The sequence below is a fragment of the Callithrix jacchus genome, chromosome 7 (assembly GCF_049354715.1).
Source record: "Callithrix jacchus isolate 240 chromosome 7, calJac240_pri, whole genome shotgun sequence".
Lineage (NCBI taxonomy): Eukaryota > Metazoa > Chordata > Mammalia > Primates > Cebidae > Callithrix > Callithrix jacchus.
Genome location: NC_133508.1, coordinates 58315687 through 58340226, shown reverse-complemented (window position 1 = coordinate 58340226; position 24540 = coordinate 58315687). Strand labels below are relative to the sequence as shown.

The 24540-nt window shown below is 49.8% G+C and overlaps 2 protein-coding genes across 11 annotated transcripts in view; one reads left to right on the top strand and one right to left on the bottom strand.

Moving 5' to 3' along the window:
- Nucleotides 1-24540, bottom strand: part of ALPL (alkaline phosphatase, biomineralization associated) — a 72158-nt gene that overhangs the window by 25410 nt on the left and 22208 nt on the right. For 2 of the 10 annotated variants that reach the window (XM_009000521.5, XM_078329221.1), the window contains exon 1: nucleotides 16482-16692. The gene's annotated coding sequence lies outside the window, so the exon portion shown is untranslated. 10 annotated transcript variants of the gene reach the window in all.
- LOC128932596 (uncharacterized) lies at nucleotides 4425-18557 on the top strand. The gene is made up of 5 exons (XM_078333105.1): nucleotides 4425-4515; nucleotides 9619-9809; nucleotides 14104-14185; nucleotides 15212-15325; nucleotides 18389-18557. The coding sequence occupies exons 1-5, from the start codon at nucleotides 4425-4427 to the stop codon at nucleotides 18397-18399; spliced, it is 489 nt and encodes a 162-aa protein (XP_078189231.1). The 3' UTR covers nucleotides 18400-18557.

Below are 24540 nucleotides of genomic sequence, written 5' to 3'. Positions count from 1 at the left end.
AATTAAAAAAAGAAAAAAAGACACCACTGCCACCAGAAGACGGGATCTTGATTCAACCGTGAAAACATGCAAACTGCACTCAGAAGTGGGGCTCTGGGGTAGGCACTGGGAGTGGGGCTGCAGAGTGCGACTTTGAAGGGAATATCCCACATCTAACATCTAACAACCCTTGACTGAGTGGTACAATTTGGAGTTTCAGATGATTCCTAACTTTGTTGATTCTACTTATAGTTTCCAAATATTCCTATAGCAAATCCTAAAATCAGAAAAATGTTATTAACTGAAAACAAAATACTAACACATTAAGCTATTATGTAAAATCACTTGAAACCAAAGTCACCTCTTTCAGGAAACCTCCAGGATGGTCACTTATTCCTATATACCCTCGCTGAGCTTCATGCCACTTCAATCATCACATGTAGCTCCCTGTTTGAAGGTAGTCATTCTTTCCTGGGCCATCTCAGCTGCTACACCGGGAGCTGCTGGGAGGGAGGACTTTGTCTTGTTTTTCTCTGCACTCCTAGTGCTTGGCACAGTAAATATTTACATCAGTCGAAAGCCAGTGCCCTAAGGAAGGAGGTGGGAGGAGGGGAAGTGCCATCCCCAATTCTCTCCCGTGTGTGCGCAGGAAAGTCCAAGGGTTCCTGAAGATGTGTAACTACCGGAATGTCCGTTCACCATCGGTAGAGTGTAGACCGGTACGGCGCATGGGAAAACTGGCAGCATCTACCAAAGCTGATCAGCCCACCTGCGCCCTGTGACCTGCGTCTGTCCAGCAGAACGTGTACATCAGCCCTGTTCATAATGGCTTCAAAACCGCCTCCATCTATGGCAGGCTGCATACATACATTGCGTGTGTTCACAACACAGAAACCGCCACAGCAAGGAGAATGGACCATCCACAGCTCTTTACAACAGGAATGAGTCCCACAAGGTAAGGCTGAGCAAAGGAAGCAAAACCCAGGAGCACTTACAGGGTGATGCCAACAACAGAAAGTATCAAAAGTAACCCAGGGTGTTGCGAGACAGGATGGAGGCTCCATGTGGAGGGCATGGAAACGGGAAAGGACTGCTGGGGTGCTGCGGCAGGTCTGTTTCTTTTCGATCTGGGTGGTGGGTGCTGGTTACACAGTGGGTTCAGCTTGAAAATCCAACAAGCTGTCGATGTTTGATACGCCTATTTTTCTCTGTGTGTGTTTTATTTCAATAAAGTAAACACTACTCTTTGGGAGCTTATATAAACAAAAGGACACCGACAAAATGAAAGCAAGTCTATGTGCTTCACTCCACACTTGATAAGGAATTTCACCATAATGTTTCACTCACAAACTACGCAGTGGACAGATAAGGATCTGTCATCTCCTTTCACAGATGAGGACACCAAACCAAGGCTTGTGGAAAGAGAAGAGACTTGCGCAAGGTTACCGAGAAGAAGTTGGCAGAGCAGAAACCTGACCTGATCGGAATTAGCAATTAGGTTACCATCAGTCACCCCCTCCAGAGGGAGGGGTTTCCATTGCCCCAAGTGTAAAATGAGGGTTCTGACGTTTGACACCTGGATAAATTCACGTAACCACCACCACCACCGCAATCAGGACCCAGAACAGCTCTGCCACCTGCAAAATCTCCTTTGAGCCCTTTAGAGTTGCACAGTCCCCGACCCCTAAATCTGGTGATCCCTGATCTGTCCTTCACCACCATGTTTTTGATAGATATAGTAGTAAAGTCACAGATCGACGTGGGAGGGTTTACGTCTCTACCACACAGTCATCCAGTCATGAAGACAGTGAGTCTCCACTGTCAGCGTTCTTTGGTTTTAACAGCACTCCGTCATCTTAGGCCAGTAGGTCTTGGATATGTTTTATTAGATTTATACCTATGGGTTCCATTGTGTAATGGTTAGCAGTCTGCACTCTGAATCTAGATTTATACCTATTTCAATTTTGGGGAGCTACTGTAAATGGCATTGTTTCTGAAATTATTTGTTACTAGTACATAAAAATACTATTGAGCCAAGCGCAATGGTTCACACCGGTAATCCCAGCACTTTGAGAGGCTGAGGCAGGTGGATCACTTGAGGTTAGGAGTTTCAGACCAGCCTGGCCAACGTGGTGAAACTGTCTCTACTAAAAATACAAAAATTAGCCAGGCGTGGTGGCATGCATCTGTAGTCCCAGGTACTTGAGAGGCTCAGGCAGAAGAATTGCTTGAACCTGGGAGGCAGAGGTTGCAGTGAGCTGAGATTGCGCCACTGCACTCCAGCCTGGGCCAGAGGGCAAGACTCTGTTTCAAAAATAAAAAGAGAGAAAAGAGAAAGGAAGAAAGCATTCAGCCTTTCAGCATTTGGGGTGGTCTTTTGAGGTGTGAGGTAGAGTAGATTTTGTGGGGACGATCAGGAACTTGTTTTTGGACATGAGTTGGAGATGTCTTTTGGAAAAGAGGACACCTATTCAGGAGGCAGCTGAATATGTGAGTTTGACATTTGAGAGAGAAGTCTGGGTTAGAGGTATAAATTTGGGAATTGTAGGCACAGAGGTGGCAGTTAAACCCTGATCAAACTTGATGCGGTCATCTGGGGAGAGGGAATAGGGTCATAGGAAACAGTGGGACAGAAGCACCAGCAAACCAGGTATTGAAAAGAATTTATTTAATCTGATAAAGACTTTATGCCAATAACCTGCAGAAACCATCATACCCAATGGAGAAAGCTTTGGCAAACTCCTTTTAATGCTGGCTTATGATGGTGAGGAGCTGGGGCAACCTGGCTGTCTGCAACTAGGGAAATGAACGAGTAAGAGTGGTGGAGGCAGTGTCTGTGTGGCAGTGGTATTAAACTAGACATCAGAACAGCGGCATGGTGGAATCTAAAGGCAGAGGACTGAGTGAGGAATGTAAAGAATCAAACGCAGTGTATGTAAGTGCAAACCACCCCCACAGACAGAACACTATGTAACAGATAGAACACTGTGTAACAGACAGAACGCTGAGTAATGTGCAGGACACTTACAAATCCAAGGTCATATTAAATACACTAGCATAGGGACTTCGGGGAGCCATGAGAATGGCAGTGGGGGGCAGGGAGCAGGGACAAAGGAAAAAATGAATAAATAAAACAAGAACCAAGAGCTCATATCATATGTCATATGAGATATGTCAGATGCTAAAAGAGATAACGCATCCCACTCTCTCTGCACCTAGAGTCCAAAACTGATGAGTGAATAAAGAAAAATAAAAGAGTGACCCAGGAGATGTGAAAGGCTCATCCAGCCCCACATGATTATTCTTAGGGTTATAATAGGTTTGTCTCTCCTCCCTGCCAGCCTGAAGCTCTGTGAGAGTAAAGACCACCGTCTTACCCATCTCTGCATCCCAAGCCCTTGCACCCAGTAGCAGTTCCCTAAGTGCCACCAGTTCAGGCTGGGATGCTCTGAATTTTGGCCCCAGGAACAGGCATTGAGATAGGCTTGGCCTGGAGGCAGGTGCCTTCTCCCATAGCCTCTGCTCAGGACAAGGAGTGGGTGGGGACCTGGGAAAGCCTTCAGAATCCGGGGCCTCTATGCTGGCCCCACCCCTAAAGCTCCTCACCTGCACAGAGCCTCCTGGCTGCTCTCTGGCAGCCCTGGAAGCAGAGGGGCCCAGTTTGGGGCTGCAGGGGACCCAGCTGCCCACCACCCTCTGCCAATGTCCTGCCAGCTTGGAATGGGGCCTCTGGGTGTGTGCCAGTCCTACTGCCACCCCCTACTTCCCTTCTCTGCCAGGCTCCCGGCTCCAAGGCCTGATTATGCATGGCGAGTGCCGAAGCCCCGGCCAGGCTGTGGCTCCAGAACAGCGGCTACTTGGCGGCTACTTGGCGGCTACCTGGCAGTTCAGTGGAGGGGCTGAGGGGCCAGGCCTCGGCTCTGAGGACTGACTCTGGCAACCTGGGCAGAGGGCCTGGGAGTGTGCTGGAGTGGGGCAAAAAGCCAGCCTTGGGCTGGTGTCAGAAGATCCAGGGCAAATGATATGGGACAGAGCATCACTATCATTTCTTAGGCACTCATGGGGCACCCAGCCCCATGCTGTTTACATCCCTGATCTCAAAACAGTGATGAACAGCCCCCGTTTTGTTGTTTAGGAAACCGAGCTGAGGTCTGGCTAGTCGTCAACCACACGCCATTCAAACCCAGGCTGATTCCAGGGCTCCACCTCTCTGGGCCTCGGTTTCTCCACCATGAAGAGTAAGAGAGACCAGTGCCCCGCTTGCTCCATCCCACAGGAACAAGTGGAATGAGCTTAGGGCAGGGAATCTGGTCGGGAAGGGAGTCAGGCCTGGTGAGTTCTCCTACCTGAGCGGCCTGGCCAGGCGACAAGTGAAGAAACAAAGGAGGCCCAGAGCCAGCCCCAGGAGGAGGAGGCTGAGGGCCACCGTGAGGACCAAGTCCAGGATGGGGGACAGGAGGGCCATCCTGGAGCAAAGAGGGGCCCTGGAAGCGGCCACCACGCCCTGCACACACTCGGTCACTCTAGCTCCACTGGGTCAGTGGCCGTGACCCGCTTTATCCCTGGGTTAATCTTTGTGGATTAGTCAGGAGAGATGAAACCGGGTGCTGGGGTGGGAGGGGGAGCAGCCTATAAAGCTCCCCCCTCCCATTTGAGCCCCGGGGAGGGCCAGTGCTTGTTCTTTCGGCTTTGTTCTTTCATTCCTCACTCCCAAACGCTTACGGCGCACCTGCTGGGTATCTCTGTGCTAGGTTCTAGGGAAACAGTCGGGAGCAGAACAGACATAGTTTCCATCAGCTTGGAGGTAACTGACCAGCCAATGTAGACAAAGCACCTACTATGTGCTGGACATTGTGCCAGGTGCCCTGCTTCCAAAGTTGTCCCCCCAACCCAGATCCAGTCTCTCTTGGGTCCCCAAAACATCCTATGAAGTCAGGATAGGGGTTATGCTCCCATCTCACAGACTGAGAAACGGCCCAGAGAGGTAAAGCCACTTGTCACATGCACAGCTGTGCACGATTAGACCAGGCATTTTCTGATCACGATTCCTGCCTCCTGGTACACCTCGGATCCCATGGTACAAAATACCCAAGGTCAGGGAGAGACACTGTTACCCTCTTGTGCCAAGGAAAGTCCCCTCTTCTTGATCCCAGAAAGGCCACTGACCTTACCATAACAGGAAAACTAATCTCGTTACCCCATTATGCCACATTCTTTCTCAATACTCCCGTAACTCAAATTGCATCAGATCCTCACAACGTCCTAGTGATACAGGCAGGGTGGGGATTATTAGCCCCATCAATAAAAGGAAAACTGCAGCCGAATTAAATTTAAAAGAGTTTAATTGAGCAATGGACGATCTGTGAATTGGGCGGCCTCCTGAGCCAGAGTAGGCACCGGCGCAGCCTCGTGTTGGAAGATTTATGGACAGAAAAGTAAAGTGAGGTACAGAAGACGGAGATAAGGTGCAGCCAGATTGGTTACAGCTTGGCACTTGTCTTATTTGAACACGGTTTGAACAGCTGACTACATTTGACTGGTTAAAACTTGGTGATTGGCGGCCAGGCATGGTGGCTTCTTACTCCTGTAATCCCAGCACTTTGGGAGGCTGAGGCAACCAGATCGTCTGAGGTCAGGAGTTCGAGACCAGACTGGCCAACATGGTGAAACCCCATCTCTACTAAAAATAGAAAAATTAACCAAGCGTGGTGGCAGGAGAATCACTTGAACCCAGGAGGCAAAGGTTGCAGTGAGCCGAGATCATGCCACTGCACTCCAGCCTGGGCAACAGAGCAAAACAAAAAAATCCCCCAAACTGGCACAAGTATAGGCTTTGGTCTATTTACACCTCTATTTCTTATAGTTTACGATATACAGAGAAACACTTAGGCTGAACTTAAAATATATAAGAAAGCAGCATTAGACTAAATCTGATTTAATAATGCCCTTCATTTAGTTATTTTTTAGAATAAACTTGAGTCATTGATGTCACTGTCACCATTGTAAATGTACTTACTTGGTCTTGAAATCCACTGGGAAACAGGAAACAGTAGAACAGTGGGTTTTGTAAGGTGGGAATGAGGACTTTAGGTTTTTTTTTTTTAAAAGGTTAGAGTAGAGGGTTTTTTTAATGTTGGAATGTCCTGTTTACAATAAAAAGAACAAAACGTGGTTTTAGCATTTATGTGTTCTTTTTAAAATTTTAGATGATGATATCACATTTAGTATGAGTGACTCTATTTGGGTTTGATGTGGTCCGTTGGGGCCTGATGTATGAATTTAGCCCAAAACAATAGCCTCTCATAATTTTGTTTTCATTTTGTTTTGAGACGGAGTCCCGCTTTGTCGCCGGCTGGAGTGCAGTGCCGCAATCTCAGCTCACTGCAACCTCCGCCTCCCGAGTTCAAGCAATTCTTCTGCCTCAGCCTCCCAAGCAGCTGTGACTAGAGGCATGTACCACCACGCCTGGCTAATTTTTGTATTTTTAATAGACGGGGTTTCACCGTATTGGCCAGGCCGGTCTCAAACTTCTGACATCATAATCCACCTGTATTGGCCTCCCAAAGTGCTGGGATTACAGGCATGAGACAGTTTAGCTTTGTCACACAGGCTGGCATGCAGTGGCACTATATCGGCTCACTGCAATCTCTTCCTTCTGGGTTCAAGCAATTCTCGTGCCTCAGCCTCCTGAGTAGCTGGGATTACAAGCATATGCCACCATGCCCAGCTGATTTTCTGTATTTTTTAGTAGAGATGAGGTTTTACCATGTTGCTCAGGCTAGTCTTGAACTCTTGAGCTCAGGCAATCCGCCTGCCTCAGCCTCTGAAAGTGCTAGGATTACAGGTGTGAGCCACTGCGCCCAGCCCATAATTTTGTTTTAAAGTTCCCCCTTTTTGGTCAGGTTCTCACTTAGGTGAGATTGTGACCCAAACGTAGGGCCTTAGCACCACTCTCAGTTACCAGATTTTGAAAGCGAGGAGTCAGCTGTCACAGCCAGCAAATTGGACCCAAGCTCAAGCTCCACCACTTCGCAGGTGTATGATGCTGGCTCAGTCCCTGCACCTCTGCAACTGTTTTCTTTGGCGTCTAACACTGGTTGCCCATTCAAGAACTACAGTGCACCAGGTGCTGGCTGTGACACACCTGACCTCCTGTGGTCCTCATTAACAGCCCTGACAGTGAGAGCTGTCCCCCTTTACAGGTGAGAAAACGAAGCTCCAGTTGGCCATGGTGAAGATGGCCCAGAGTTAAGTCAACAGCATGTTCTGGGCCAGGCCCTGCACAGGCCTCCACATGTACCAAGGTCTTCCCTCTCAGCCCAGCCAGGGGCCTTCCCCATTCAAGCCCACCCAGTTCCTGGGCCTGCTCTGAGGTCACCCTCCAAGGTTCTATCATGCAGCCTACTGATGTGCCCCCAGGGAGCATCACCTGGTATGCCCCAGCTTGTACCAGGCAGGACTCACAGGGGCAAGTATTTGCCCTTACGAGGCCCCCCGGTGTAGAACACACAGGCGCAGAACCTCTGGGTTGGGAAGGTCTTTTGAAATTTCCCAAATGCCCTGGACTACAAAAATCACTTGGGGTGCTTGTGGAAAAAGTCTTATTCCCAAGTGTACTATTCTGGGAAGAGGATTGACTGGGCAGTGCATGAGGGAACTTCCTGGGGAGTTTCGTTCTGTCACCGAGGCTGGAGTGCCGTGGCATGATCTCGGCTCATTGCAACCTTCACCTCCAGTGTTCCAGTGATTCTCATGCCTCTGCCTCCCAAGTAGCTGGGATTACAGCATTTCTACCTGGCCAGAAATATTCTTTATCATGACCTGAGAGATAGTTAAACATGTGTATATTTGTGAAAAGTTGTCGAGGGCCTAATCGTCCCTGTGCTGTCTATATTGGGAGGTTTTGGGGAGGATCTGATGAGATTTCAATAAAGGAAGTGCTGGGAAAGAAGAGGTTTAGTGGAGGGATGTGACTGTATTCAAGCTGAAAAAGAGAGATTAGAGAGATATAAAAAGCCCCAAATAAATCCCTACCTCTCCTACCTCTGACCTCCGTGGTCAGAATCTCCCAGGTCAGGGCCTGGGACGCTGTTTTTTCCTTTTTGTTTTGAGACAGGGTCTTACTCCGTTGCCCAGGATGGAGGGCAGTGGCACGATCATAGTTCACTATAGCCTTGAGCGATCCTCCCGCCTCAGCCTCCCAAGTAGCTGACCCATCCTTGCTCTCATAACCAACATCAAGAAAAGGAAGGCACAGAGAGGGCACACAACCTCCCCAGCGTCACACAAGTAGCTGGGACTATAGGCATACATTACCACATATGGCTAATGTTTACATTTTAAAAATAGAGATGGGGTCTCACTGCATTGCCCCACTGCATTGCCCAGGCTAGTCTTGAACTCCTGGGTTCAAGTGATCCTCCTGCCTCAGCCTCCCAAAGTGCTGGGATTATAGGCATGAGCCACTGTGCCCAGCTGGAAGATGTACTTATTTTGTTTTTATTTTGAGATGGAATCTTGCTCTGTTGCTCAAGCTGGAGTGCAGTGGCACTATCTCAGCTCACTGCAACTTCCACCTCTCAGTCAAGATTCTCCTGCCTCAGCCTCCTTAGTAGCTGGGATTACAGGTACCCACCACCACACCTAGCTAATTTATGTATTTTTAGTATAGACAGGGTTTCACCATGTTGGCCAGGCTGATCTTGAACTCCTAGCCCCAGATGATCTGCCCGCCTCAGCCTCCCAAAGTGTTGGGATTACAGGTGTCAGTCACTGCAGCTGGCTGGAAGCTGTATTTTTAACAAGTCATTTTCTGAGCAGATTTGTTTGGGAAACTTTGTCTTAGAGATCATCCCATTGTCCAAATGGGAAGACTGAGGCCTAAAGAGGAGGAAAGGCTTGCCAGTGAGGGGAACCACTATGAGCAGACCCGGCATCTTCCAGCTGCTGCCCCCGAGACACACACAGGGAAGGAACTATCAGAGTCAGCCTGGAGCCAGCATCCCCTAGCCTGTCAGCTGAGCCTTGTGGGCTCTTCCAAGGAGCTGTGGCTGGAGAGAAGAGTTGCCCTTGTGTCCTGGTGGGCACTGGGAATGAGGCAGGGGCTGGGGGACTTCTGCATAGCTGCCTAGGGAGGGAGCCTTGCTAAAGACCAGCCCAGTAACCTTTCAGCTGCAGAGTCATAGGGACAGGACGTGGAGCTCCGCCCTCCACCAAGCCCAGCACCTCTGGCAAGCCTTGCTGGCCAGGACTGGTCATTACTGGAGGAAGTTGTTTATGGCTGTCATAAAGAGCTGGATGAAGCACTTGGGCAGGAATGTGCGGTGGTCAGAGTGAGCTGCAGGTCAGATCCAAGGAAGGACTTCCCTACAGGGCAGTGGGCCAGTTCTGGGGATTACAGTAAGGCTCAGACTTCTAGCCGCTGACAGCACCCCCCCCATCCTGGCAGGAAACAGACACAGAAGGGCCCTGCAGGCCTGGTGCCAAGCGATGGCATCTTTAGGGCTTTGATCAGAAGCTAGCTGTCCCCTGAGCACTCCCAGCCTCAACACCTCTGCACACTGTGCTTCTAAGCCTAGAATGTTCCATGCTGTCCAACCAATGAATCCCTCCCCCTGCCCTCTCCCTACCTCACCCCAGCCCAGACAGCAGTTTCGGCTCCTCCCCAAGTTCCCAGAACCCAGTGCCACGAAGTCCTTGGTGGCATTTATCAGAGCCTTGGAGAATCATGGATTGTCACCCTCTCGCCATGGCAAGCTCCTAGAGACCTGGAATCCCACTTTGCTGATGGCAGCAGCCCCGTGGCAGCAGAGGCCGGCACTGGCCGGGCGGTAAGGGAATGTCACTAGGTGGAAAGATGACTCAGAGGATGGGTGGCTGAAGAGACAGCTCAGCAGCAGTGAAGATGGGTGCTGGAGCCAGGCTGCCTGGGTTCTGATCCTGCCTCTGCCCCTCACCAGCTGGGCAGCTCAGGGCAGGTGACCTCACCCCTCCACACCTAATTGAAGCCACTGAGTTGTTGTAAGGATGTGTTCATACACACCAGGGCATAAAACAGGCTGGATGTGCTAGGTGTTGAGTGAACATCAGTCAGGAGCAGGGTTATGGGGAGTGGGGACAAATCGGGTGGATGGACTGCAGGGCAGACATGGGCAAGTGGGGCAGATGAGGGGTTGGAGCTGAGAGCAGATGGACCCTTCCCTACCCACTCGGCCAAACTGCTATGTACTCTGGGATTTTCCAGAGACCTGTTCATCTGGATGGCAGCAGACAGTCCTTCCAGCTCTAAGCCTCTAGAACCCAGAAGCTCACGTGCCTGCTGATCACCCCTGCTTCATAGGGTATGTTCTTAAGCAGCAGAGGCCCGGTTCTTATAGTCAAAGGGCTCCCATCCCCAGAGAGAACTGGATCTCTCTCCCCTCAACATGCACTTGGGAAGAAACAAATAACCTATCAGGTAGCCCGACACTTTCTTTCCCTCTTGAAGGGGAGAGAGAGAGAAACTCTAGGATGGGGTACTGGCCACTGTCTGTGGGGGTGGGATGAGCAGCAGGCTGGAAGGCTGCTGGGGTTGAGATGAACAGAAAGAGAGAATGTTCCCAGCAAGACCTGAGTGTGCAAAGGCAAGGAGGCGGGAATGTGTGGGTTGGGGGCAGGGAGAAAGGCAGGAGCAGGCAGCCTGCAGTCAGGGCAGAGGGGCAGGCTGGACCCACCACAAAGGGCTCTGCTCCCCGAGCACAGCCTGGTCAACAGCAGGCCATCTGCATGTCTCCTCTCACTACCTGCCCCATCTCCAGCCCCATTTTACAGGCAAGGACAGTGAGGCTCAGACTGTCTGTCACTTACCCAAGGCCACACAGCAGAGCTGGAATCAGAAACCCCAAGGGTCTGGATTCTGGAGCCAAAGCTTCTCTGGGGGTCCCTGAGGTTCCAGGATGGTCATGAGTCCCCAGATCAACTCTGGGAGCAAAGGACTGAAGCCAGAGGACTGATGGCCGGAGAGACAGCAGGAGGGAGGTGTGGGAGGGAGATGGCGGGGGAGGGAGAGAGTGGGGCCCAGAGACACCATGCGTGAGGACTGCAACACCCTGGCAGGGGTCGGGGTGGGGGATGGCTGCTTTGCAGGCACATAGGCTTCTGCCATGCCACGGAGAGGACATGTTCTGCCCCAGGCCACCTTGCTCTAAGCCAAGGCTAGATGCCAAGTGGAGAGAGCAGTGGGGGAGGATGGCCATGCACTGTGCATCTGAGATGCTTGCCAGTTACCTCCAGCACTTTTCCCAGCACCCTGCCTTGAGGATGAGCTGAAGTCAGAGCCTCCCCAGTACTAGGAGACATGGCCATCCCATCCTTGCTCTCATAACCAACATCAAGAAAAGGAAGGCACAGAGAGGGCACACAACCTCCCCAGCGTCACACAGCAAATCAGGGACTGGGATAGGTCTCCCCACTAACCAGCTGAGGATTTAGAGGGCAATTACTGGAAGACAAGGGAATATTTGAGGCACAGTGTGGACGCCAATGTCATGGACTTCCATACATTAGTGATTTGTGGCTGCTGATGAAAATATTTCAAACTGAAACTATTTTAGAAAATTTCTCATTTTTTCATTTTCATTTATTTATTTGTTTATTTTGAGACGGAGTTTCACTCTTGTTACCCAGGCTGGAGTGCAATGGCGCAATCTTGGCTCGCCGCAACCTCTGCCTCCTGGGTTCAGGCAATTCTCCTGCCTCAGCCTCCTGAGTAGCTGGGATTACAGGCACGCGCCACCATGCCCAGCTGATTTTTTGTATTTTTAGTAGAGACGTGATTTCACCATGTTGACCAGGATGGTCTCTATCTCTTGACCTTATGATCCACCCGCCTCGGCCTCCCAAAGTGCTGGGATTACAGGCTTGAGCCACCACACCCAGCCCAAAAAATCCTTATTTTACATATTTTGTCATTGTATTAATAAGAGTAATAATAACAAACCCTTTCACGGACCTCACTACATGCCACACATCGTTCTAAACACTTTACCTATATTAACTCACTTGATCCCCACAACAACCTTCATGGTAAGCACTATCATTATCCCCATTTTACAGATGACAAGACAGAAGCACAGAGAGGTTAAGCAGCAAGCCCAAGGTCACACAGCCAGCAAGTGAGCAAGCCAGAATTCAGCCTGACTTGGGGATGTTTCTGTCTTCCTGGACTGAGCATAAACTCCTGAAGCAGCAGGCAAGACTGGAAACAAACCATTCACCCTCTCTGCAGTATGTACATTACAGGTACACATCACACATTTGCAGATGAAGGGACTGCATGCAGCTACTGTTTGATTCATACTCATTATACTGTTTCCAAACGTTATTTCCTTGTATCTGCACCATGGTCCGGGGTGGGGGGGGGGCGCCTTCGGGGCTTCCTATTATCATAACTTTACAGGAGAGGTGAGGTGACTTGCCAGAAGTCACACAGCAAGAGTGTCACATCTAGGGTCCAAGTCTCTGATCTTTGCACAGTATCTTGTGGCCGGCCCTGCAGTGGAAATCATTCGGGGACTTGCAGTGGCAGGGATGGTAGGACTCCAGGTTCAAGACCTAGCTCTGCCCCTGGCCAGGTGGGCGCCCCCTGGACACCCCCGCCCATAATCCCCTACTTCAGCTCATCCTCAAGGCAGGACACTGGCCAATCCTGCTATCCCCACTCCCCTCCCCCTAGCAGAGGATGTGTTGACTGCTCAGATGGCCCCACACAGGCCCTGTGAGAGGAGGCTGAGGAGGAGCCAGGCTGTGGGGAAAGGCGCAATGAACTTGTAGTCTGCTGGACAGCGGCCAGCACAACCTGAATCCCTGGGTGGCCAGTGCGGAGGGCTCAGGTCAGAGGAGGAAGGATGCGGGTGTTCCCAGAGACAGTGCTCAGGGCAGCTGGGCTCCAGATAACAGCGTTCCTCACATTCCCAGAGGACGCTCCAGCCAGCCTCTCGGAAAGCTCCTGTGGGTTCTGCATTTGATCTCTGCTGCGACCTTGAGACACAGCAGGGCGGGGCTGACGCCTAGAGCCCCAGACAGGAAACTGGGGCCTAACGAGGTGAGGTCCCACCCAAGGGGACGCAGCTCAGCAAGCCCCCATTCCCTCTGATCACTGGCTGCATGACCTTGGGTACATCACCTCACCCATCAACTGGGGACCATCCCTGCAAGAGCCTACGTCAATGTAGGAACAATGATCCCGTGAGACAATAAACAAGGAGAGAAAGACCCAGGGCCTGGCACACATTAAACAATAGGTGTTAGTCAGAGCAACAGGGATCACGAGTGTGCCGGACACTGCTCTAAGCGCTTTACACACGAAGCCATCTGGTTCTCCCTCATTGCTCCCAGTGTACAGAGAAGTCAAGGAACTTGGCCAAGGTCACATCGCTGCTAACAGGATCCAAAGAGGAAGAGGGAAGAACTCTCTATGGAGCACCTACTATGCGCTGGGGGCTTTTCACTTAGTCTTCCAATCTCAGTGAAGTGGGAATGTTCAAGTCTGGCTCAGAAGGGAAAACCAAGGCTCAGAAAAAGGAGGGAGGCTCAGGGTCACACAGCAACCATGTGGGAGGGCTGGGATTCAGGCCAGGCCTGTCCAGCTTCACATCCAGTGTACATGCCACCCCCATCCCAGACAAGGGCCAGGACAACCTCTATCACCAATGGAAAACCTAGTGCCTCAGCCATCCCAGGCACAGGGGGCCCTGCCTCAGTGGGGCTGCATGAGCTCATTCTGCCGGGGTATGTGTGTATGTGTGTGTGCATGGTGGGGGGCGGGGAAAGGTCCTGGTAATGCCTGGCTGCTGCCCCATGACTGATCCTCACGTTAGCCTGCTCTCTTGGCTCCCCGTGGGCTTTCCTGTAATTGCAGCTTCCTGAGGGCCTCGTATCTAGACAGAGTGCCCCCTCCACAAAGGGAGGGCTTCAGTCACGTTGGCCCCCTCCCTCCCAGGTCAGCTCCTCTGGGTTTACAATTCTGCATAGAGAGGCTGAGATGATGGGGGCAGCCCAGGGTTACAAGTCGGAACCCTCGCTAAATACTCAAGGGCTGATTCCTTGACTGCAGAGCAGGGATAATAAACTCTGTTCTACTTCCAGTATCCACGTCTTAGAAGGGCAGGAACCACACTTCTAAGGAACAATGCAGATGTCTCCACGGCTCTACACTGTGCTCCCTCCGGTGAGTGGAGTGGACATCTACTGTCATTTTTGGTGACCCAGAGTCCGCTTCCCCTTCCTAACAATACCACTGAGTTTCCTTGGGAAGTGATCCTCCCTCTTTCAGCCTGGTTGGGGGGTACTGATCCCAGCTCCAGCTCCAGGCAGACCCTGACTGGCTCTAGCTGGAAGACTCTCTCTGCCTGCTGGGTTATGAGGATGTGAAGTGGTGGGGAGGGGCACTTCGTGCAGCCTGAAGAGGAAGCAACCTCTCAGAGATGGAATAGTGAAAGGCAGAGACCTTGAGTCTTTGATAGCATCACTTGGGCTCCTAGATGCAGCTATGCCTGAAGCCTTCTCTGAACATCCTAGTTACATGAGCCAATTAATTCCCACATTGGACATGAGCCAATTAATTCCCACATTGGTTGTCTTGGCTTTTCTGTTACTTGGAACACAGAGTCTGACCTCAGAACCACAGCTCAGCCAGTTTTTCTGAGCCCCTTAGATTGTGAGCAATCAAGTCAGGTCATTCATATTCTGCCAGCTGTTTCTGCCAGAGGAAAAATCTAGCCAACAAGCTAAAGCTGACAAGTTTCAAGTATGAGGTAATAAGACTCCAACTTCCTAAAAGTCACTTTCTACTTGGGATCTATAAACTTGTAGAATTATAGAAAGTTTAGCCAGGCATAATGGCTCACGCCTGTAATTCCAGTACTTCAGGAGGCTGAGGCAGGTGAATCACAAGGTCAGGGGTTTGAGACCAGCCTGGCCAACATGGTGAAACCCCATCTCTACTTGAAAATACAAAAATTAGCTAGGTGTGGTGGTGTGCATTTGTAGTCCCAGCTGCTTGGGAGGCTGAGACAGGAGAACCGCTTGAACCCAGGAGGCGGAGGTTGCGGTGAGCCGAGAGCCTGCCATTGCACTCCAGCCTGTGCAACAGAGCAAGACTCCATCTCAGAAAAAAAAAAAGGGATTATAGAAAGTTTTTGGGCTGGACTTGCATTAATAGCCCTGCATGACTCAGACCCTCACTTTCTGACAGGTTGTTATCCACTGAGCTCAACAACTCTTTGGCCACCAGGTTCTATGCATCTATTGTGTGCCCGGCCCTGTTACAGGACCTGCAGGTACAAGCTCTGCCTTCCAGGCCCTTCAGGTAATGACTGGTTATAATTCATCTTTCTAGCAGGTTTTACACAAAAGGCCCCAGAGGTCCTTCAGAGGGGGAATACCACTGCACCCATTGCACAGAGCAGAAAGGAGAGAGACATCAAGGTGAAGCAATCTGCCTGAGGTCCTTCTGCTAAAAAGAGGGGCAGGGCCAGGCCGTGTCCCCAGATCTGCCTGGCCCCGACCCTACTGCTTTTTCTCTAGTCACTGGAATGGAGTGAGCTGGGACTGTCATTTATTTGAAAGAATTTGTTCCGCTCAGGAGCAGTCAGAGTGGTTTCAAAAGCTGAAGAAAATGGGAAAGCTAAGTGTCACGAGCGTCCTGTTTGCCTGCAGGTCTTGACTGCTTCAGAAGCCCCAGTATTCGCCCTGTCCAGCTTTATTCTCCTTCCTTTTTTTTGAGACGTCTTGCTCTGTCACTCAGGCTGAAGTGCAGTGACACGATCATAGCTCACTGCAGCCTCAATCTCCTGAGCTCAAACGATCCTCTTGCCTCAGCAAAGCACCAAGTAGCTGGGACTACAGGCAAGTGGCACTACACGTGGCTGATAATTTAATTTTTAGCAGAGACGAGGTCTCGCTATATTGCCCAGACTGTCTCAAACTCCTAAGCTCCAGCAATCCTCCTGCCTCAGCCTCTCAAAGTGCTGGGATTCCAGGGGTGAGGCCCTGCACCCAGCCAAAGTTTCATCTCCTATAGGGCTCGCTGCTTGCAGGCTGTGGCCAGAGAGGAAACTGGCACTGCCCTGAGATCCAGGCCCCAAATACTTTCATGGGAGACCTTGTCACCCCAAGTGAGCTGTCCCAGCCTCTCTCAGGCCTCTGCCCCTGTGTCTCTATCTAAGACCCAGCAGACCATGACTAAACACCCTCTGTGCCCTAGGGCTCTCCCTATATGTTATTCAACCAACATCCGCTGGACCACTATTTATTGAGCAGCCACTATATGCCAGGGGCTGTTCTAGGTGCTGAACATAGCAGCCTAAATCCCTGTCGGTGGGACAGGCAGACAAGAAAGCAAGTAAAAGCCATAGAACGCCAGGTGGCGGTAAGTACAGTGGGGAAAAGAAGACAGGGAGGACAGGAGGTTTGCAGTTTTAAATAGAGAGGTCAGAGAAGGTCTCACCGAGAAATCATCTCACCGTATAGCCTTGCAATAATCCCACGCAGGCCAGAACGAGATTCCCAAATCACGGATAAGGAAGGATAAGGTTTCAGGATTAACTCTCGAGTCCACACATGTCAGTACAACCAGCGCAACTGGATTCTTGCCCAGGGCCGCCTGGCTCCCACGTGCCCTCTCCCGTAACTCTACCAAGTGTTACTATCAGCGCTTTTGCAGATGAAGAAACTGAAACCACAAACCCAGACCCTCAGGAGTACACCAGGGTGAGAGTGGCGGGCCGCCCTCTGGACCTGCCTCTTGGCAAAGCCCACATCTGCTACCTAGACCTATCTTCAGCGTCAGCTCCGGGCTTGTTGAAACTCAATCCTCCTCTTTGCTGACTCCATGTCCTCCCAGAATCCTCCTCCCTTTCCCAGAGCCCTTTTGGCTCTCTATCCCAGGTCATATGAGTACTAAATTGTCCAACCCACCTTTGTTCTGCCTCCTCAATTAACTTCTGGCCCATCACTAAACCTGCATTTGCATTAAACTACAAAAGGCATCTTGCAAATGGCCAAGGACAGACAGTCAGAATACACATGTAAGGTCCGGGCATGGTGGCTGACACCTGCAATCCCAGGACTTTGGGAGGTCAAGGCAGGAGGACTGCTTGAGCCCAGGAGTTCAAGACCAGCCTACGGAACATGGGGAAATCCTGTGTCTACATAAATTAGCCAAGCACGGTGGCACGCACCTGTAGTCCCAGCCACTCAGGAGGCTGAGACTGGAGGATTGCTTAAGCCCAGGAGGTCTAGGATGCAGCAATCCGACACTGCGCCACTGCACTCCAGCCTGGACCACTGTTTATTGAGCAGCTTCTATAGAGCAAGACCTTGTCTCAAAAAAAAAAGCATCCACATGTAAGGGGGTGGGAGACTTCTCACTGTGCTTTCCCATCTGCCTGTATTTGGCAATCTCCCAAATTCCATTCTAATCTATTTTTTTTTTTTTTTTTTGATACGGAGTTTCACCCTTGTCACAGAGGCTGGAGTGCAATGGCATGATCTTGACTCACTGCAACCTCCACCTCCCAGGTTCAAGCGATTCTCCTGCCGCAGCCTCCCGAGTAGCTGGGATTACAGGCGCCCACCACCACGCCTGGCTAATTTTTGTATTATTAGTAGAGACGGGGTTTCGCCATGTTGGCCAGACTGATCTTGAACTTCTGACCTCAAGTGATCCGCCCACCTCAGCCTCCCAAAGTGTTGGGATTACAGGCGTGAGCCACTGCGCCTGGCCCCAGTCTAATCTTCTGAATACTGTGGCATGGTGGAAAGACAGTCTTGGGGGAAGTGGACCTCAGGTTAAGTCCTGGCTATGCAGCTTTGAAAGCAACTTTGGAGCTTCAGGTTGCTTATCCATAAAACAAGGACTAGTCACCCTCACCTTGCAGGGTTGTTTTATAGATAAAACGCAGTGGAGAGCATGTGTTAACAATTAAAATTCAACAGAGTGTATTTGGAAAGCAGAGCCGGGCAGATAATCAACAATAATCTATTGAACTGAAAGATGTCTGCACAGAGGGGAAACAACTGTCACCCGCAGAAGGACAGCTGCAGTCACTGTGCTCCTACACTTTGAGATAGGTACTCTTAGTATCATTCACATTTTATGGATGAGGAAGAAGCTCATCCTAGCTCAGAGCTAGGATTCTGAGCCCAAATTGTCCAAGTCCAAACTACAAGCTCTTAACCCTTATGCTAGGTTAAGTAAATGGTGGCTTTCAGTGTTGAAAGAACTGTGACACAGCATTAAGTGCTGACCCAGGAGGGGATGGTGGGCAGTCCCGCGCCAAAGCCTATGTTCCCACCATGGTATCAGCACGACAAAGCTGAAAGGGACTCTAGGAATAATCTAACCCGACACCTTCATCTTTTTCCCCAGGAGAAACCTGAGGCCCAGAGAGGTAGCATGACCGACCCAAAGTCACACAGCCAATTAGTTGAAGAATCAGGGCAAGCACCCTGGTGTCCTGACTCCAGAACCCCATGCCGTCACTCAGCGTCACCTTGACCATGAGGCATGGTCGAGGAAGGAGTCTTGAGGATGTGCTGTAAGTGTTTCAGCAGAAGTGGAGGGAAGGGAGTCTAACTGCTGGAGCAGCCCATGTCAAGGCCATGAACGTCTTTGCTGGAGAACAGGGAGCTGTAAGGTGCTCACAGAGGTTTGGTGGGACACAGGATGAGGTCGTTTACTCATATTGAATATTTGCATTCGGCTCTTATTTTTAATGCTCTCTCATTCAACTTTATGTTGCTAATGTTTTTCCTTGTTTCTCTTGTATGTTTCTAATGTTTATTTTAAAATCTTGGTCTTGGGCTGGGTGCATTGGCTCATGCCTGTAATCCCAGCATTTTAGGAAGCTGAGACAGGCTGATCACATGAGGTCAGGAGTTCCAGACCAGCCTGGCCAATGTGGTAAAACCCCATCTCCACAAAAATACAAAAATTAGCCAGGCATGATGGCAGGTGCCTATAATCCCAGCTTCTCGGGAGGCTGAGGCAGGAGAATCACTTGAACCTGGGAGGCAGAGGTTGCAGCAAGCCGAGATCACACCACTGCACTCCAGCCTGGGTGTCAAAGCGAGGCTCCATCTCAAAAAATTAAAAATTAAAAAAATATATCGGTATTTTTATACTAATATCCCCTACAGTTTTCCTTTTGAATTCACTGTGCTCTGGCTAGTGGTGGGGCAGAAGCTGGGGGAATCCACACACTCCTTGCTTTTAAAACAAACAGAGAAGGAAGACACGTGGCTCCTGGGTCATCCTTCTCAACATCAATCCCAAGTAACGACAGAGCAAAACATCACTAAATCTAGGCAATGGGCTGGGTGCGGTGGCTCACGCCTGTAATTCCAGCACTTGGGAAGGCTGAGGTGGGTGGATCATGAGGTCAGGAGTTCAAGACCAGCCAAGATGGTGAAACCTGTCTCTACTAAAAACACAAAAAAATTAGTCAGGTGCGGTGGCATGTGCCTGTAGCTACTCGGGAGGCTGAGGCAGAAGAATGGCCTGAACCCACGAGGTGGAGGTTGCAGTAAGCCAAGATCGCACCACTGCACTCCACCCTGGGATACAGAGTGAGACTCCGTCTCAAAAAAAAAAAAAAAAAAAAAAAACCTAGGCAATGATGGGGAAACAGAATCTCCTAGGGAGATGGAAGGGAGTTTTAAACTGGTGCGTGTAGGGTGGTGGGGAGGGGTTGCTGCAGCCAGGAGAAAAGGCAGGTCATGGTCATTAGGCTGAAGAGAATATTACAGAACAGAAAACAGGGTTGAGTTCTCCTCTTTTCTCTTTGTGCCAAGACCAGGCCCCCATACACACCCACTGTCCTGGGACAACTAAGGTCAGAGCTGGGTGTGGGGCTGGCATTCAGCCCCACAGCCGCCCTCTGGACCTGTCTCTTGGCAAAGCTCACATCTGCCACCCTAGACTTCAGTCTCCAGTGTCAGCTCTGGGTCTTGTTGAAACTCAATCCTCCTCTTTGCTGACTCAGTGTCCTCCCAGAATCCTCTTCCTTTTCCCAGAGCCCCTTTGGCTCTCTCTCTCCCAGGTCCTGTGAGCCCCAGATTATCCAACCCCCCTTTGTTCTGCCGCTTCAATTAACTTCTGGCCCATCACTAAGCCCACATTTGCATGAAACTCACAAAAAGCGTCCTGCATAAAGCAGCCCAGGCGGATGGCACAGGCATCTGATGAGATGACGTCAAAGCATGGGCTGCAGTGCAGCGCTTTGGGAGGCCAAGGCAGGAGGCTCGCCTGAGCCCAAGAGCTTGAGACCAGCCTGGGCAACAAAGTAAGACCCTATCTCGTACTTTGTTGAGGAAAAAAAAAAATCAAAAATCAAATAAAAAAATTGGCTGGGCTCTGTGGCTCACAACTGTAATACCAGCACTTTGGGAGGCCAAAGTGGGTGGATCACTTGAAGCCAGGAGTTGGAGACCAGCCTGGCTGACATGGCAGAACCGTATCTCTACTAAAAATTCAAAAATTAGCCGGGCATGGTGGCGGGTGCCTGTAATCTCGGCTACTTGGGAGGCTGAGGCACGAGAATCGCTTGAACCTGGGAGACAGAGGTTGCAGTGAGCTGAGGTTGCACCACTGCACTCCAGCCTGGGTGACAGAGTAAGACTCCGTCTCAAAAAAACCAAAATCAAAAAATTATCTGGATGTGGTAGTACACGCCTGTAATCCCAGCTACTTGGGGGACTGAGGCAGGGAGAGTGCTTGAACCCAGGATGTCAAGGCTACAGTGAGCCATGTTCGTGCCACTGCACTCCAGCCTGGGTGACAGAGTGAGACCATGTCTGAAAAAAAAAAACCATTCAAAACATGGCAGCAAACAGTGTGGAACTGCAGGGACTGCAGGAATTGAGAGGGGACCCCACAGTCACGACACAGGGCATCTACCATCGCTCCACCATCCCTTAGACCCTGAGTCTGAAGAATTCTGACCTACGTATGCAGCCCCTTCCCCTCACTGTCTCTCTCTGGGGTCTGAAAGAAAGGCCCAATCCCGTGGAGGGAGAATGGTGAGGTCAACCCTAGTGAAAAACCAAGGGGTGCTGACGTCCAGGGGTTCCTGTCCTGGCACTGTCGTCTCTTTGGACTTATTGGAGCTGGGAGACTAAGGTCAGCCTTAAACTCTTACCAAAGACACAGAACCAAACAGAATAGCTGAAACCCCCCACGGAATAAGCTCACAAGTTAACAAACAGGGTATCCGGCCGGGCACGGTGGCTCACGCTTATAATCCCAGCACTTTGGGAGGTTGAGGTGGGTGACAAGGTCAGGAGTTCAAGACCAGTCTGGCCAACATGATGAAAACCCATCTCTACTCAAAATATAAAAATTAGCCGGGCATGGTGGCAGGTACCTGTAATCCCAGCTACTCAGGAGGCTGAGGCAGGAGAATCGCTTGAACCCGGGAGGCGGAGGTTGCAATGAGCCGAGACTGTACCATTACACTCCAGCCTGGAAGACAGAGTGAGACTCCGTCTCAAAAAAAAAGAGCCGGGCGTGGTGGCTCACACCTGTAATCCAAGCACTTTGGAGGCCAAGGTGGGTGGATCACCTAGGTCAGGAGTTCAAGACCAGCCTGACCAATATAGTGAAACCCGATCTTTAAAGAAAAAAGGGAAAAAAAAAAACCCAAAAAAACAGTATCCAAGGAGCACAATGACTTCAAAAGAAAGCCAAACTGATTAGAAATACCGCTGGAATCAGCCATATTAGATCAGACCTAGCAAAAACCGTAATTGCCTAGGTCTAGTGATGTCTTGCTTTTCAGTATTTGGGATTAATTTGAGAGGGAGCATCCAAGAGCCATATCTTCCCTCACTGATAATTTTAAGGGCAACAAAGTGCATGGGCCCTCCAACTCCAGCCCACCCCACCCCACCACCAGCCACAGCACAATGAATTCTAAAGAAAAACCGTAACAGGGCCAGGTGAGGTGGCTCACACCTGTAATCACAGCACTCTGGGAGACCAAGGTGGGTGGATTACTTGAGCCCAAGAGTTTGAGACCAGCTGAGGCAACACAATGAAACCCCGTCTCTACAAAACCAAAAAACAAAAAACAAAACCTAGCTGGGCATGGCGGTGCGCGCCTATAGTCCCAGCTACTCAGGAGGCTGAAGTGGGAGGATCACTTGAGCTCACGGGTTGGGGCTGCAGTGAGTCAAGATCACGCCACTGCACTCCAGCATGGGCAACAGAGGAGACCCTGTCTCAAAAGAACCTAACAAAACAAAACAAAAAATCCCCTAAACTGTGAGAAACACACAAAAGAAAGGAGCAAAGATGTTAGCAAAACAGAAAGAGGAACTGTTAAAAGACCCCAGTGGAAACATCCTATGTGAAAAACCAGTTGAAATAACAAACACATAAGTGGAGTAAATTACAGAGTGGATCTAGCTGCTGAATGATGGAGGAGAGAGCTAAGTTGTAGTTTGCGGACGCTTCCAGGAGAAAGCAGAAAAGAATTAAGGAACAGAAAATTGGCCAGGCTTGGCGGCTCATGACTGGAATCCCAGTGCTTTGGAAGGCCCAGTCAACATGGCAAGACCCCACCTCTACAAAAAAAAATTATGTTTTTAATTAGCCAAGTGTGGTGTGCACCTGTGGCCCCTGCTATTTGGGAGGCTGAGGTGGGAGGATTGCTTAGGCCCAAAGGTTTGAGACTGAAGGGAGCCATGTTCATACCCCTGCACTCCAGCCTGGGTGACAAAATAAGACCCTGTCTCAAAAACAAACAAACAAACAAAAAACCAGAACATTGAAAGAAAAGTTAAAAGAACATTAACCCCAATCTTACTGCATTAACTCATGATTAACCATAAACCTAACTGTAAGTCATAGTCACAAAGCTTCTAGAAGAAAACCTAAAAGTATATCATCATGATTTTGGGGTAGGCAAAGAATACTAACCCCATAGAAGAAAAAAATGATAAATTGGACTTTATCAAAACTTAAAACCTCTTTTTATCAAAAGATACCAGTAAGAAACTGAATAGATGAGGCATGGTGGCTCACACCTGTAACCGCAGTGCCTTGGGAGGCCACGGGAGGAGGATTGTTTAAGCCCAGGAGTTCGAGACCAGCTTGGGCAACATAAGAAAACCCCATCTCTACAAAAAATTCAAAAATTGCCTGTGGTGTGCACCTGCAGTCCCAGCTACTTAGGCAACTGAGGCAGGAGGTTCACTTTACTCAGGGAGGTTGAGGCTGCATTGAGCAGTGTTTGTGCCACTGCACTCCAGCCAGGGCGACAGAGCAACACTGTCTCAAAAAAAAAAGAAAGAGACAATGAAAACATCCTAAAGGTCTAGAGAAAAACAACACTTACAAAAGAAATAAATGTTGAATTGACCAAAGTACAGATGGGAAAAAAAATTCGGCTGGGAATTTTCTATACAGCTAGACAGCCATTTAAATGTTAAAGACTGGCCGGGCACGGTGGCTCATGCTTGTAATCCCAGCATTTTGGGAGGCCGAAGTGAGTGGATCACTTCAGGTCGAGAGTTCCAGACCAGCCTGGCCAACAAGGTAAAAACGTTGTCCCTACTAAAAATAAAAAAATTACCCAGGCGTGGTGGCGGGCACCTGTAATCCCAGCTACTTAGCAGGCTAAGGCAGGAAAATTGCTTGAACCCAGAGGTTGTGGTGAGCTGAGATTACATCACCACACTTCAGCCTGAGAGACAGAACCGAGACACCAACTCAAAAAAAAAAAAAAAAAGCGCATTAAAGGCTAATACAAGTCACAGCATCAAGCACTCAGGTTTGTACAAAAAGACAGCCCCTCAGCCCCTCCAAAAGAAAGAATCAAATAATTTTGAAGGAATGATTTAATTAGCAGAAGCAAATGCCACAGAATATATTCAAGATAGCCAAAGACTGAGCAAATAATTTAGTATAGTTTTCAAAACAAATTCAAGTTCAAAGATAAGCACAAAAAGAACATAGATCTATACCTCAGAATTAGACAATTAAAAAAAAATCTAGCTGGGCATGGTGGCTCATGCCTGTAATCCAAGCACTTTGAGAGGCTGAGGTGGGCGGATCACCTGAGGTCAGGAGTTTGAGAACAGCCTGACCAACATGGAGAAACCCTATCTCTACTAAAAATACAAAATTAGCCAGGCATGGTGGTGCGTGCCTGTAATCACAGCTACTCGGGAGGCTGAGGCAGGAGAATTGTTTGAACCCAGGAGGTAGGGGTTGCAGTGAGCTGAGATCGCGCCTTTGTACTCCAGCCTGGGCAACAAGAGCAAAACTCTGTCTCAAAACAAAACAAAACAAAACAAAATAGACGATTTTCATGTGACATCACGGGGGCAGAGGGGAGCCTGTCAGTGAATGGTGTGGAAACTGAAGAGAGGTCAGGGAGCAAGGGACGTGAGAAAATGCTAATCTTGTCTTTGTAGGGAAAAGCCACAGATAATTTTTCAAAGTGATAAAACAGAAAAAGCAGAATAAATTGAAATAAAAATGTAGGCTAGTAGAAACAAAATACATAAACATTCTTT

What these genes read in the sequence shown, in the direction of transcription:
- LOC128932596 (XM_078333105.1), top strand. Translation starts at nt 4,425, where the DNA reads ATGGGGGACAGGAGGGCCATCCTGGAGCAAAGAGGGGCCCTGGAAGCG. An exon ending in GGTCACTCTAGCTCCACTGG is followed by an intron (nt 4,516 to 9,618) that starts GTCAGTGGCCGT and finishes ACCTCACCCCAG; the next exon opens with CCCAGACAGCAGTTTCGGCT. An exon ending in TCTACACTGTGCTCCCTCCG is followed by an intron (nt 14,186 to 15,211) that starts GTGAGTGGAGTG and finishes ACTTTCTGACAG; the next exon opens with GTTGTTATCCACTGAGCTCA.